At 35.1% G+C, this 16,663-nt stretch overlaps 1 protein-coding gene across 1 annotated transcript in view; it reads right to left on the bottom strand.

Moving 5' to 3' along the window:
• Positions 1-15,052, bottom strand: part of LOC109053411 — a 20,848-nt gene extending 5,796 nt beyond the window's left edge. The window contains exons 1-13 of the mRNA XM_042732043.1: positions 14,912-15,052; positions 14,288-14,339; positions 11,379-12,538; positions 10,730-10,765; positions 9,937-10,079; positions 9,660-9,831; positions 8,890-8,940; positions 7,074-7,188; positions 4,884-4,993; positions 4,599-4,753; positions 4,147-4,206; positions 2,691-3,342; positions 2,450-2,614 (exon numbers count right to left, since the gene is read on the bottom strand). Coding sequence (XP_042587977.1) covers positions 2,450-2,614; positions 2,691-3,342; positions 4,147-4,206; positions 4,599-4,753; positions 4,884-4,993; positions 7,074-7,188; positions 8,890-8,940; positions 9,660-9,831; positions 9,937-10,079; positions 10,730-10,765; positions 11,379-12,488 — 2,769 coding nt within the window. The 5' untranslated portion in view covers positions 12,489-12,538; positions 14,288-14,339; positions 14,912-15,052. The remainder of the gene's footprint in view (positions 1-2,449; positions 2,615-2,690; positions 3,343-4,146; positions 4,207-4,598; positions 4,754-4,883; positions 4,994-7,073; positions 7,189-8,889; positions 8,941-9,659; positions 9,832-9,936; positions 10,080-10,729; positions 10,766-11,378; positions 12,539-14,287; positions 14,340-14,911) is intronic.
• Between the last annotated feature and the right edge of the window lie 1,611 nt (positions 15,053-16,663).

Raw genomic sequence — 16,663 nt, 5'->3', positions numbered from 1 at the left:
GATATGTTTGCATGGGACATTATTCTCGTTATTTTAATGTGAATAATATATATAAATAATAATAAAAAAATAAGCAATAATATCGGTTATAAATAAATAAATGAAAATTCAGTCCATAATAATTATTTATTTAAAATAGTTATATCAAACCTGCACTTTACAGTTGTTACAGTAATAAATAAAAAATACATTATTTATATCATCAGGGGGATTTCTTAAGAATCACGAAGTGTCATAAGTTTACATTTCTGGACAGTGTTTGTGAGATTCACTCAAGCGGAGCGGTCAGTTTTCAGTGCTTTAGGTGAATTCTTTGTTGCAAACATGTTTCAGCATGTCTATCCTGAGGGAGTCAACAAATACTACAGACCAATCTTCTCCACGCATCTTTTCTAGAATCACAGCCTGATTTAACACGAAGCACAGTCCCAGAAACACAGCCCTTTTGCTGCACATAGGTTTGAGTTTCTGGTTGAACCAGTTCACCTTGAACATTAAACAAAATAAACACAAACATCTACTGTGTGTCTGCTTAGAAACCCAAACGTTTAGATCCAACGTTCATCTTTTAATAAAAACTGATCTTAAAAAAACAGATTTAAAACATTATACATCTGTATGCCATAAAAAGCTATTTATTTACATTCATCCACACAAAAAAAACAAAAAAAAAAAAAAAAAAAAAAAAAATGCTTAAAGAAAAGTCTCTCTTAGTCTACCATTAGGACAGTTAACACGTCTAGAACATATATGTGACCCTGGAGCACAAAAACAGTCTCAAGTCGCTGGGGTATATTTGTAGCAATAGACAAAAATATATTGTATGGGTCAAAATTATTGATTTTTCTTTTATGCCAAAAATCATTAGGATATTAAGTAAAGATCATGTTCCATGAAGATATTTTGTAAATTTCTTACTGTAAATATATCAAACTTAATTTTTGATTAGTAATATACATTGCTAAGAACTTCATTTGAACAACTTTAAAGATGATTTACTCCCTCAGATTCAAGATTTTCAAATAGTTGTATCTCAGCCAAATATTGTCATATCATAACAAACCATACATCAATGGAAATATTGTTTATTCAGCTTTCAGATGATCTTAATTTCAAAAATTTTACCCTTATGACTGATTTTGTGGTCCAGTGTCACATATGTGAGTGCAACTGTGACAACAAATCACACCCAGAAACCAACGACAAGCGCTTCCCTCCTCCAACCACCATCACACACACACACACACACACACACACGCGCATGCAAACAGGTCTTTCCACCTTCAGCATGCTAAAAGCTATAGAAAACCACACGGGCCTCCTATAATCAAAACCAGACAGACGATTCCTGTGAGAGATAAACGGGTTCATGCTGTGAGGAGGCTGGAGGAAGTCAAATAACTCTTTGTTTGAGCACAGGTGTAGAATTTAAGCTATTTGCTCCATCTTGAGTAGAATATGCCTTCTGTATGGAAAAGACCAAATTATAGTCCTTCACGTCACAGTATACGACTAGAAGTTCTAGGACAAAGGCTTGTAGTTGAGCGACTGCTAAAAATCACAAATAATCTTAACAACCATTCCTGCGCCATTACATGGAGAGCAAATGAGACCTTCGTTCGATCTATAAATTTACACAAATCTTTCATTCTGAAAACATTTGTGTAGGATTTAGTTAAAAAAAATTCACTAAGAAATACTACAAATAATTACAAAGCAATGGCAAGTTACACAGAATTAAACATGAAATTTAGAAGATTAAAACAGTGCTTTCTTGTAAAATGTGCTCCAACCTGTCTTATTTAGAACTTTAAAAAAAAGAGTTTATACTCATGAAAAGCTATTTCTAGTCAATTAAATGAACATAACTAGATTTTATATTCATTTTATACTCAATGACACATTAATATTTTTTTTAAAAATAATGTAATTGTAATATATATATATATATATATATATATTTTTATAATTTACTTAAATTTACTAATTTTGTTTTTATTTATTTATTTATATTTCATTAATTCTAACTGTAAGATTTTCAATGACTTTTCTAGGGCTGGAGATCACAATATTCCTGATATTTCCTGGTGATTTCACAAAGTACAACATGTTCCTAGATCAACTTCCTTGTTTATCCTGGAACAACATTCCAATCAACCAATCAGAACTGAAGGATAAATTTCTGTGTTAGGCTCACTATCAGGGTTAGGTGCTTCTACACTATTGTTAATCAGCTATCATTTCCCACTGATTTAAGGAATAAATTACGGCTAGGGCTAGATTTAGGGGTAGGGATTGGTTAAAGTCTATATTTTCGGACAGTAATGTGGATCTTACTTGGGAAAATCACAGCGACCCGAATAAACTGATAATGTGAGAAATGTCTGAATAAATTTTGGTTTGACCGTACTTCAGCTAGCAATGCAAAGAACAATAATATCTTACTCACCCAGTCCTCTACATCCTGCGGTGAGTTATGATCAATTTCTTTCACGTGGCGCCACAGGATGTTGTCCTTCCCGTGATAATTGATCCTTTGACGGGTTTTAATGGCAAAAACCATGATGATGATGAGGGCCGCGGTGACAATGAAGCCCAAAACAAGAGCGATTGCCTGGATGAAGACAGAATAAGCTCACTATTCGTGCACAATGACTTAAATCAGCCATGATTTACAACTCTGTGCTCACCTCCTGAGGATCCACCACGCAGTAGTGATACAGATACTGGTTCACGAACCCACCCGCCATCTGAGGCTGCTGGTAAGCGGCGCACATGGTGTAAACCTGATTGTACTGAACTGATCCGGATGACTGGGCCATCGGGTAAACCGTCACCAGATAGACTATGGTGGCGACTAACATGAGGAAAGCCATGATGGCACTGATGATGATGACGGCCAGGTAGAACTTCCTTCCCTGAGCCACCTTCTGGTGCGAGATGATCATGATGAAGATGACGAGCAGAATGATGAAGGTGATGATAGCCATGGCGATCATGAAACCCTTCCCCTGCCTGGGGTCATTCTGAGAGCCGAGGATCCCGTAACCATAGCCTCCGCCTCCGTATCCTCCGTATCCTCCATATCCTCCACCCATTCCATAGCCGCCGTATGAGCCTCCGTAAGAACCTCCGTAAGAGCCTCCGTAAGAGCCGAATCCAGCCGCTCCTGCATCCGTGTCCCAGGCCAGAGTCGAGGCCACGCACACGAAGATGCCCACGCAGAAGATGATCGACATGACGCACATGATCTTTATGATGCCCGGCGGAGACGTCCAGCGGTAGAAATGCTGGAACTCGTCGTCAGGATAGTACGAATACGCAGGCTGCGGGGCAACATTACTGGAGAGAAAATGGGGAAAACACATTCAGAAACAGGCTTTTTAGACACACAGTGCATTTCGACTATATGCAAACATCTACATATAAACAAAAAAACAAATCACACTAAAGTTCAAATCTTTCAGATGAATTAAGCAGCGATGAAAGATATTAGTGAACATCAGTATCATGTTTTTGAAGAGAAATTGTTGAAGTCAATTAAACAAAACTTTCTTTTAAGGACACAACAATACATTTTGCCTTATACCAATACAGCCTATAACATCCACACTACATAAATATACACGCTAATACAAGATATCAGTGAGTTTATCCATATTATCATTTTTTTTAGACCTTTGTTTTTCCATTTTAAGCAATACCAGATTTCAAAAGCACTATCAGACTTTTTTATATTCAATATCGTATTGTATAATTTCATTTAAAGTGTGCAAGTGTGAAAAACAGGCAAAACACGATACATAAACACATATATGATACATACACACATACATGATATACAATTATGAGCTATCAGTTTCAGTGCATTGCCAGTACTTTTGAAACTTGTCACAGGAAAAGAAAAATCCAATACCAGCCCTATCACCTGTATATATATGCCAATATCAATATGATCACTGAACATAGCCTACTGCCTAATAATCATCCATAGCCCTTTATTTACTTAATATTTACAGTTACACATAAAACTCAAAATACATCAAAACAACACGATAAAAAAAAAAAAAAAAAAAAAAAAATAAAAAAAATCTAAAGCCATGTAACTCAATCCAGAGAAACACTGAGGTGAAACCCAACACTTACTATCCATCTTCTGTATGATAATCATAGGGCGGAGGACTCCCGTGCGGCCTCGAAGACATTCTGAAAAGAGACAAAAACATGAAGATTATTAAATACACGAAGTATACAATTAATATAATATATCTAATTTCACTATTATCAAGTAAACTTCAATCGTCATTACGACTGAGTGGAAATAATTCAAATTGACAATTAGTGGGTAAAACCCTTTAAACACTCTTTTAAAAAGTATTATTTTAATATTTAAGATTAATACACCATGAAAACGCCAGTTTCTGAGACTCTTCACTATCTAACGCGACTGAGTTATTTCTGAAGTAGCCTAATGATCGTCGGCATCACTGATCTTATATCTAATTAACGCAGATATAAAGCGCTGACATATAGGTTACTATAATTTTAATTATAGCACGGATTACATAATAATCTATATTTTGTAGTTTCAGACTCACCTGTTCGCGGAGTTGCTGACGTCCACTGTGTCACTGTTCAGGTGAGACAAACAACCTGCCCTTAAGATGATTAAACCCCGCCCACACACACACACACACACACACACACACACACACACACACACACACACACACAGAGAGAGAGAGAGAGTTTCCTAACTAGACAGCTCCATGTGCCCAAGACTGATACCATGAGTTTATAACTCTAGTCATTTATAATGTCTTATTATTATATACGGTCCCTAAAAATGCTGTCTAGATAGGCAGCATACAGTATTTTGAAACAGCAGCCATAAAGAGAGGTCGTCTGGTATCAGGATACAGACACTCTACAGATAAAAGAGTGAGTCTGCGATAAGAAACACGCAGGTTAACAGAGGTGTGGTCAGATTTCTCTGTTGAAGAGATTTTTTAATTTTAAATTAAATTTGCTTACTCAAAAATCTACTCTACAATCTTTATCTTTTAATCCAAGATGGTTCTCAGCATAGTGAGAACAGCATAGGTTTGTACAGAGAAATAACATGTAGCTAAAATATCACAAATTGTATATTTGCATTAACCTTTTTTTTATTCCAATATAATTGCACTTTGTAAACATATGTGGTGGAAATGGAGATTTGATGGAATTGATAGAGATGGAGAATTAAATATTAAAAGAGAAATGAAAAACATGAAGGTATTAAGGGAATAAGGAAATTCTTAAGCTTTTTATGTTTATGTTGCAATCAGCCATAGAGGCAAATGGAAGTGTATGCTAAAACTAGTCTGATTCAGTAGTTTAAACAGGAAGGGAACAATAGGGATGCTTAGAAGAGAAGCGAATTTAACCAATCAAATTGAAGAAAACATTGCATTTCTTAACCCATAAATAGAAGTATATTTTTTTTGAGGTTGTAGAGTTGCTCTGTTGTGTCTGAAGTGCCTCGGGGCCGGACTTTTTTTTTATTTAAAAATGTTCTCAATTACAAAAAATTTGCATGAAATGCTTTGACTTTTCACTCTACATTATTTGCATATAAATCAGCTGTTCAACTTGAATATATATATACAGTACGGACCAAAAGTTTGGAAACATTACTATTTTAAATTTTTTTGAAAGAAGTTTCTTCTGCTCATCAAGCCTGCATTTATTTGATCAAAAATACAGAAAAAACAGTAATATTGTGAAATATTATTACAATTTAAAATAATAAATTTATTATACTTTAAATTATCATTTATTTCTGTGATGCAAAGCTGAATTTTTAGGATCATTATCACATGATCCTTTAGAAATCATTCTAATATGATGATTCATTATCAAAGTTGGAAACAGTTCTGCTGCTTAATATTTTTTCAGAACATGCGATCCTTTTTTTAGGATACTTTGATGAATAAAAATTAAAAAAAAAAAAAAAAAAAAAAGAAGCTATGTTTTTAAAATATAAATATTTTGTAATAACAATATACACTACTGGTCAGTAATTTGGGGTCAGTAATTTTTTTTCTTTCTTTTTTTTAAAATAAAATCAATACTTTTATTCAGCAAGGATGTGTTAAATTGATAAAAAGTGATAGTAAAGAAAATATATTATTACAATATATATTATTAGAATTTCTTTTTTATTTTGAATAAATGCAGTTCTTTTTAACCTTTTATTCATCAAATATATTAGACAGCAGAACTGTTTCCCAACACTCATAATAAATCAGAATATTAGAATGATTTCTAAATGATCATGTGATAGACTGGATGTTACATGTGACACTGAAGGCTGGAGTAATGATGCTGAAAATTCAGCTTTGCATCACAGGAATAAATGTTTTTTTTAAAGTATATTCAAATAGAAAACTATTATTTTAAGTTGTAATAATATTTCACAATATTACTGTTTTTTCTGTATTTTTGATCAAATAAATGCAGGCTTGATGACCAGAAGAGACTTTTTTTCAAAAACATTAAAAATAGTAATGTTTCCAAACTTTTGGTCTGTACTGTATGTTGCTTCTATTGTCCTCATATGTAAGCTTTGGAATATTATATATATATATATATATATATATATATATATATATATATATATATATATATATATATATAACAACAGTGAATATATAAGGACAAAGCTGTTGTTCAGATCAAATACACAGTAGCAGAAAAATGAATTGAACAGTGCTTACAATCATTGAAATAAACTTCAGTTAATAAACAGCAGTTCTGCACAAACTTAACACAGAGTATTTCTTTAAACATTCATGCACTTTTAGTCAGCATTATGAAATATAAAATGTAAAAAAAAGTATTTTCAGTCAGTGCTCAAGACTCAGCGCGTACATTAAGAGCATGCAAGTTATCGATCCCTCATTGGATTACTGTGTGTAATATAAATCCAGACCAGCATGGCTCTGCAGACACAGTGGTCACATGTTCAGTGTAATACGAAAATGAAGGACCGTCGCAGCAGGTTTGAATCTAGTGCTGCCCGTTTCAGCCGTAACCATCGTTCCAGCCCATGACTTTGTCGTACTCGTGAATCCTCTGCTTGATGTGCGAGAGTTTGTTCTTCAAGTACTCACATCTTTCCTTCTTCTCCAAAAATGAAGGATCTTGGGACATAAACACCATCACAGACATAAATGAGACCATGAAGAGGGAGAACTAAATATCCTCTGCATACACAGTAATTAAAATTGGTTTAAATGCACTCCACAACCACACTGAGCAACTAGTCTTTAAAGGAATAGTTAATCCAAAAATGAAAATGTATTCAACCTCAGGCAACCAAAGATGTAGATGAGTTTGTTTCTTCATCAGATTTGGAGAAATGTAGCATTGCATCAGTGTCTCAGCAATGGATGCTCTGCAGTGAATGGGTGCCGTCAGAATGAGAGTCCAAACAGCTGATAAAAACATCACAATAATCCACAAGTAATCCACAGCACTCCAGTCCATCAGTTAATGTCTTGTTAAATGTAAAGTTGTGTTTATAAGAATCAAATCCATCATTAAGACATGTTTAACTTCAAATCGTTGCTTCAGGCCAAAATTCGAGTTAATGATCCAAAATAACGTTTCATCCATTGAAAAAGTCCATCCCCTGTTGTCCTCTCACGGTGCTTAATTTGTGCAGATTTCTCTACTGATTCAGATGAGACAACTTTTTCTTTGGAGAAAGCAGTATTATGAATAGAGGACTCGTATTTTAGCTGGAAACAAAAGTAATAATTATGAATTTTTTACCAACAATTTTTACTCCCAAACACACTACACCCATTCACTGCAGAGCATCCATTTTTGTGATGTTTTTATCAGCTGTTTGGACTCTCATTCTGACGGCACCCATTCACTGCAGAGCATCCATTGGTGAAACACTGATGCAATGCCACATTTCTCCAGATCTGATGAAGAAACAAACTCATCTACATCTTTGGTTGCCTGAGGGCAAATTTTAGTATATATATATATATATATATATATATATATATATATATATATATATATATATATATATATATATATATTTTTTTTTTTTTTGGTGAACTATTCTTTTAATGCAGCTCATTTGAGGTTCTAGAAAATCACAGAAACAAAACCGCATGTCTTGACTGTGTCATGACCTGTTTATTTTCCTGTGCTATCACTCAAAAAATGGCTCAATGTGTCTTTATAGAGGAGCCACCGAGGAGTTATTTCCTCCTCTTGAAAAGACACAATGGGGCAAATCCTGTGGGAAAATCAGCCTCCGCCCCTTCCTCATCCTCCTTCCTTTCTTTCACCACTCACACTTCACGACGTTATAAATCAGCCAGACAAAACCTACTGGCCTGTAAAGCCCAGACAGAATCTCACGACTTTTTATATATATCTTCTGTGCTGAATTTCTTGGGAAAAGGATTTAAATATAGTAATATCTGTTAAACTAAGCTGAGAGTACTACACTTTTTGTAGATGTGTGTATAATCAAACTGCCAACATTTATGCTTGTGAAGTGTACACTTGTGCATGGTTTGATTTGAACTGTAAGAATAGTGATGTGATGTGACCCTTGTGATTGTGAATGTGGAATATTTTTTAACATTAAACCCCCAAAACAAATGTATAATGAACAAAATCAAATTGTTTTCACGTGTAGCTTATGTATAATGCTGCAAGTGACAGAATGGCATGTTCAAAAAAAATTTAATTAATAAATCAGGTAAATTATTTCTTTGAAAGTAAAATAATAATTTAATTAAATAATGTACAGTACAGTATTACGGTCAGTATGTTTTTTTTAAACCACTAGTTAAATGGATTCCCATAACTCACCATCTTCTTCCTCTGATATTCCTGCAGGATTTTGTTGATGCGATCACGCTCCTACAATAATAAATGAGAGATTTTTTTTTTATTATTATTCTGAAATATATTATTTACATTTATGCATTTAACAGACATTTTTATCCACAGTGACTTACGAAAAAGTAAAAAAGTAATTTGTCAAAGAGCCAACAATATTCACAACATGCAATGCCAGGTTTATCAGACCAGATTTAACTAGATTTACGAAGCAATGTATTAGTAAATGTTGAAATTAACATAAACTAAAATTAATAAATGCTTTCGAAGTATTTTTACTGTTAGTTCGTGTTAACTAATGTGACCTTATTGTAAAGTGTTACCAAAAAAAATATTTTTTATATGTGACCCTGGAGCACAAAAGCAGTCTTAAGTCTCTGGGGTATATTTGTAGCAATAGACAAAAATACATTGTATGGGTCAAAATTATTGATTCTTCTTTTATGCCAAAAATCATTAAGATATTAAGTAAAGATCATGTTCCATGAAGATATTTTGTAAATTTCCTATTTTAACATTTGATAAATTGCAGTATCTTTAAAAAGTAACTAATTCAAATTCAATTCATCAAAACATTTGTTCTTCTAGTGTCCAACAAGGACATTTAGGAAACATACTGCAAAGACTAGGATTAAAAATGAGTTTTTCTAAAACACATACAGAGACATGAATTTGTGCTTTTACAAGTCACAAAGGACAGACTAAAGTGTACAGTAAGTTAATAGCAAATTTCAACTGACCATATGACTGGTGGGATTTTGCGGTAAGTTCTGCATCATCACATCCATTTCATCAAACTTCTTCAGTATGGCTTGAACTTCTACATGCAGCTCTTTATACTCTGAATACTGGTCATTAAACACGGCTTTATACTGATCCCGCTGCTCGTCTGTTCGGATAGCTGGATATTTACTGCAGGGAAACACAAAACACAAGGGTGAGCTTAATCACAGAGCTAAAGCATCTCATGGTCACGAAATGACTTCTCTTTTTTTAGATTGTGAAGCAAATGCTCACGCGATGTAGTCCGGCATGATCACAGGTTTAGGAGCGTGTCCAGCTGGAATATGCCCTTTCACGACTCTGGGCTTGGCGGCGGCAGTGTGTGTGTGCTGAACCGCCGCGGAGACTGGCATCGGCTCCCTTGAACCATCAACAACCTAATAGAGTGAAGAGAAGGATACGAAATTACCAGCAATATTCTCTGATTATATCACATCCTGACCCTTCTCTAAGCCCCGCCCACCTTAGATTTAATTATTAATAGAGTGCTGGAGGAATGGTGTATTTTTGTGGACCAAAACCCAGAAGCAAAATGGATTTTTACAAATCATTTAACTGTCTAAAATTAGGTCTGTGGTTACATCAGTATAGCCCTTTTTTAAGCTTTTACTTGTCTTGAAAAAGGCTAACAAGCGTCTAAATGGGACTACAAAGGTTGTTGAGATGAAGATATTAAACATCAATGAAAAGGTAACTAATCTTTGTTTGGCTGTCGAACATGGATGAAGGCAAATTAATGCAGTAAATTACCTCAGGAATAACTGAATAACATCTGGATTAAGATGCATTTAAATGTATGAATTATATTTTGTTATATTAGTCACTAAACTGGTTTCCAGTATGCCCTTAAAGGCTATATGCAAAACATTAAACTAGTAGAGAAATATGCAATGGAAATATCACATTACACTTACATTACATAACCAGAATTATTCATTTCAACTAGAAAGGCTATACATCCAAATTTTTTAGCAGATGGCAAAGCACCATGGGTAAACATGAGAACAGACAGAGCCAAAATACTTGCCAAATGCACAGCAGAAGGAGAATCTCTTGGCTGCATCTATAAAGCATAAGCAGAGTTGATTCAGTTATTGTTGTATTCATTTTTGCAACTATATTTAATTATAACAAATGAAGATATGAAAATACTGGAAATGATACATCATGATTAACAGAACAGGTACGACATACAGTAACAATACTACAGCTATTTTCTGTTCACACAAGCAAAAATTATCTGAAAAATATTTAGTTTAATTTAGTTTTTAGTTAACGTTATTATAGTTAATACTAAATATAAAACATTAAAAAATGTTAAGTAGAACAAACTTTAATTGAAGCAAAATAAAATAAAATTTATTTTCATAATAAAATAAAATACTTTCTTTAAGTTCAGCTAGTTGCCAAAGCAAAGTTTCACATTTTCATTTTGTTTAACTTGATGTACAAAATTAAATCTTAAAAATTAAATGTAAAAACTATACAGACATATAAAATAAAACTAATAAAAATGACAAGAACACAAAAACTTACTAAAACTAAAAAGAAAAATTAAAAGGAAAATTAAAACACAAGAAGAACTCATTCAAAATAAGAATATCTTGATACTAAAATGACACTGTTTTAGAATATAATATGCAACAGAAATAGAAACCAAAATATACAAATCTCACCTCATGCCCATTACGCTCTCGTAGTCGTCGAGCCGCTTCGTGCCGCCACAGTTTTAGACACACTATGGCTCCGACCAAGTACACGATCATGGTGAAGAACAGGAAAATGATCGCAGCCGTCTGCCCAGCCTCAGTGCGACAGAAAGCGCCATTGATGCCGTTATTGAAGTACTGATAGCTGCAGAGTCCACCTCGAATAGTGTCATTCACGTACACGCAACCCGCCGCCAAAAACAAGAGCGCGAGAGCCAGGTTTATGAAGAACTCCGTTAAAGGCCACCAATTTGAGTCCAGAAGGATAGTTCGATAGTACATGGTCATTCCCAAGACAAGCATGATGACGGTCACTATCCACGCCAATCCTGCCACCACGAGGATGAACGGTGTCTTGGGTCCGGTGTAATAGGTGTTGCCATAACCGCCTCCGTAACCTCCATAACCTCCGTAACCTCCTCCGTAAGCCCCACCAGGCTGCGAGTATCCAAACATGTTATACCACTCATTGTCTTTATGAATGTAAGCACACACGCATGCAAAAATCGCTGCTCCGAGAAGCAGCTCAATGCAACCAAGAATACGTAAAAGTCCAGCCCAAGACTTCATGTAGGCGTAGCGCTGGTTGTATTCCTCGACTTTTTCACCGTATGTCAAAGCAGTGTGCACCGTACGGCCGTCAAAGGACTCCACAGGGTTGCCCAACAGCATTGCTTCACGCTCTTTACGCGAGTTATAACTGCCTCCGGATCCGCCGTACGGGTCGCGGTGGGAACCGGGAACCGACGGCGAATGTGGCGGAGAACAACGAACGCCGTCAGTGGTCGTGTTCTTGCTGCTCGAGCCCAACATTGACTTCAACTTGCTGCTTCCACTGCTGGACCTCAAGAAGTTCTTCCATGAGTCTGGGATGAAACGGTGGACGGGTTTGATGTCGATGGCGGAGTCCCCGTTGTCCTCGCTTCCGCTGCGGTCAAACTCAGGGCCTATCGGTGGCTGGTTCGGTAGGGGAGGTGGTGGAAGAGGTTCGGAGTATAAAGAGTCCGATGTCCTGTGATCAGTCAAGCCGTGAAGACTCGGGAGTGAGCCTGTGGATGCGTCGTTGTAGTGGGGCATGTTTCAGACACAACGCCGAATGGAGTCTCCTCCAGAATTTGCAATTATCCCTAGAGAATCATGAAGTGAAGAGGCTTTAGAAAAGATCTAGAAGACTGGTTTTAGTTCTTGTAGAGTAGTGGTTCTCAACTGGTGGTTCGTGACCCAAAGATTGCTCAGATGTCTGTTCTGAACATTGCAAATGACTCGTTGTGAGAGAGTGAGAGTCACACTTTTATTCGAAAATTTGAGAATTCTAAAACATCTTCTACTCTTGGCTGCGCACCTGTCTTTTATTTTCGGCTATTTTGCAAAGTTAAAACAAATAAGTAGCCTTAACAACTTTTAAATAGAAGTACTGTAGGTTCCTGATTCCTGATACCTTTGTTGTTGATGTTAAAGGAAGTGCAAACACTGTTTGATAGTACAGTAAATACATTTTTGCTTACTTCTGCATCAATTATGGTTCAGTTTTGGGTCATTAGTTGAAATGCAATGTAAAATCTGAAGCAAAACCAGTCTAGAACCGCTATTATAGACAATGACGAAAGAGCAGTGGTTCGCAACTGATAGTTTGTGACCCAAAAAATGGTCACAGGTCTGTTGTCAACAATGCAAATGACTATAATTAAGCTTAGCTTGTAGAGTGTGCATGCATTGCACTTTCTTCTTCAATTTAAGATTTCGATTGGGTCAAACCTACTCTACAGTTGGTCAATTATTTGGGTTTTATTTTAGCTTTGCAAATATAACAAATAAGTAGCTTTATTAACTTTTAAATAGGAGGAGCTCCTTATTGCCATAACCTTTGTTGTTGACGTCAAAGTAAGTGCATCCAATCAAACACCGTTTGTTATTAAATACGTTTTTTGCTTTTTTGGGTCATCAGTTAATGTGAAACGTAAAAATGGTCACGAAGCAAAACCAATTGAGAATCACTATTAGGCCTACAGAGCAGATATTGTGTGCTAAAACAAGTTCATGTTAACAGTTCAGAAACTGTAACAAAGTATGCAAAATTGTCTGCTTGTATATTGGTTTTTACATACCAAGATAAAGCTTAATGATTTCATCGACTTACAATGCAGGAAATGCCTCTCTACAATTGAAAGAGCACAAGAAAAAGCTAAAGCATGAAGATATTATGCAAAAACCCTTCTCCAAAGCAGATAAGAGGCTGTCGACACAAATAACCTCAAATCAGAAAATCATAAAATAAAAAAACAAATAAACACCAACGGAGCAACTAAATCTTAAAGGGATGAAAGAGTGAACTTGCTTGCTGAATTATATATTGAGCATGTCTATTTAATAAGTAATAACGCAGAGTCAGAAACTAGAACTGCTATGTGGGACAATTATAATTATTATGTAATGCTACAGCTGACCAAGTTTTCCAAAGACATGTACAATACATGTTCTCGGACACAGGTGCTCCCCAGGTCAGGCGGTCCAACTCTGTAACCCGAACATAGCAGCGACTGAAACAGTAACCCGTCATCCACTACCAAGAGCGTTAACTCTATACCCAAAGGAGATACGACTGCAACCCAAACATTTACGGCACAGATAGAATCAAGACAACCACAGGGACAAAAATGAACATACCTGTTCAAGAACTAGACATCTGATTGGGTAATCACAGACTACCAACACTGCGTCAACAGCATACAATAAAGAAAACAACAATCTCCATGCCACACTCTTCCTTAAGCACAGTTTACCTAATGAAACAACAAGAGAAAAGTATTACGAATAAGGAAAAAAACAAACCATTTTTATAGAATACCTTTCACACGCAGACACTGTGCAAGACTTACATTGGCCTTGAGTGTGTGTAAAACTTCTTATGATATTTGTGCATCCAAAGGCCTGAAAGACAGACAATAAAAAGAAGAAGAAAGAAAGAAAGTTATATATTAATAAATGCAATCAACACATTCACAAAGAGCCAAAAATATCTGTATACTAAAAAAAGTACTAAAAGGTACCAAAAGTAATGCTATGCTTTTTAACCATATGTGATATATAAATACTATATTGTTTATTTGTGCGTTGCTGGCAGTAATTTAACAATGTAACTAATTACCAGTAATGAATAATACAACATATTCGCTCCATCTACAAAGAATCTATTCATGCAAAACTGAAACAAAGCGCTTAAGAAAAACACTGCGGATCAACAGGTCAGAGAAGTTTAAATGATGGTTATTTCTCCTCAATAGTGCGTAGATCTACTCTCAAAACTAAGATAGCTGCTTTATTTAAGACATATGTGAGATATAAAGCAAAAGAACGTTTAGAAACGACATGACAACAACAGACAGATGTGTTAGTAATAAAACAACAACGATCACTTCTTTAGAAACGCGGCTTAGTTTTAATATACAAGGGTATTATACACAAAGATTAAATAATACACTTTAAGGATGGTTTCGTCTTACCTTTCCCACGATCAAAGCGGTTTCTGTTCCTCTACATTTTTTTTTTTTCGGAAAACTCAGGTTTGGAAAGCTGTACCACGTGACGCAGCCTATCCCTGCGTGTGACGTCAGCAGAGGCTTGAAGACTTCACCTGAAGAGGCAAATAAAATATTGACCAGCTGTCATAATTCATTAGAAACTATTTTCTTCTTCTTCTTCTTCTCACAGGCTGTAAGAGCAATGACGACAATGACTGAAACTGGTATGCGCAGACTCTCAGGTGACAATATTTGCATAGTTTTTTATCATGGACAGGTATATTCATTTTTTGAAGAGTAATATATTGGTTTGCATAATAGAGTAATATAATGCATTACTGAAGTCATTTTAAAACTAAGGTACACACAACAGTAAAAATTTGTGCTTCCTCTACACAATAAAGAAACAATTTGTCCTTAATTGAAAAAATCACAAACATAAAGATGTAATTTATATTCAGATCAGAAGGTGGATATTGAGAGTTTTATGTTGTGGATGTTTCTCCTCCTGTTGATGTCTCTCCTGACCTAAATTTCTGTGATTGACATATTTGCAAATCATCAGCATTGTGCAGTCACATCTTGCTTACTCTACATTATTTGCTGGGAGAAAAAACAACATGCTGTTTTTAACAAGAGTTAACTCTTCATGTGCTGTCAGTGGGATTCATTTCCAAACATCTTTCGATAGAACTCGAAACGGCAAACAGACAATGACTTTCACTTGACGCATGGAAAGCAGTTTTCATTTAGTAAGCTGAGGAACTAAAAAAGCATTTAAAGGAAGGATATGTGGAAATAAGCTCAGTACCTGCTTTAAAACAAGGAAGTAGTGTTGTTCAGGTGAAAACAAGATGAAGATTAGTTAGGATACTTAAAAAAATATGATCTGTAATAAACATTTACAACACCCTTTTATGTCACACTGCTAAACACACACTGGTTTTGAGCGGCATAACTGATTTGCAAACTATTATGTCTTTTTATGGTCCGCCTCACCTTCTCATGGCAATAATTAATGAATAGGAACTCTTTCAGTAACAGCTGGATGACCTAAGGACTAACTTTTCATTTTAAATTTTCTGAGTATTTGTGTTATTGTAGGAAAATAAACACACAAACACACACACACACCACACAACACACACACACACACACACAAAACGGAAAAAAAAAATACTGACATATTAATATCCCAGCTATAACAGGGAAACAGACCTTTAAGGAGAGAAGAAATGTTATAAACAAATGTTCATATAAAGCTGGAAGTATTGTATTCAATCTTCTCAAAACGTTAACACAAAAACATTTAGCCTATACATTGTTCATGGAATGGTTTTTTTTAAAGAAACGTTTCAGCTGGACGGAAGTATTGTATTCAGTATTCAGAAGTAATGTTCTGATAATGTTTGCAAAATGATGAAATGTTCCCTTAACATTGGCATAACCAATAAAAACAACACTTTTAAAATAAAAACTAGACATTTCACCTTTCAGAAAATATAATTTTGAATATAGTAAAAGCGCTCCTTAGAACATTTTTTTAAAGGGTTAGTTCACCCAAAAATGAAAGCTACATTAAACTGATTATTACGTTTTGAATATGGATATTTTTCTTACAAAAAAAAAAAATGCATCGATTCGCTACAGAAGGCCATTGTTCACCCCACAGAGCCGCGTGAGACACTTTTTTTAAATGGATGGGTGCTTTTTATTTAACTTCTTTTGGACTGA

Source organism: Cyprinus carpio, chromosome B10 (genome assembly GCF_018340385.1).
Source record: "Cyprinus carpio isolate SPL01 chromosome B10, ASM1834038v1, whole genome shotgun sequence".
NCBI classification, from domain to species: Eukaryota; Metazoa; Chordata; class Actinopteri; order Cypriniformes; family Cyprinidae; genus Cyprinus; species Cyprinus carpio.
The sequence above is the reverse complement of the archived record's forward strand: the minus strand, read 5'-3'. Positions and strand labels throughout refer to the sequence as shown.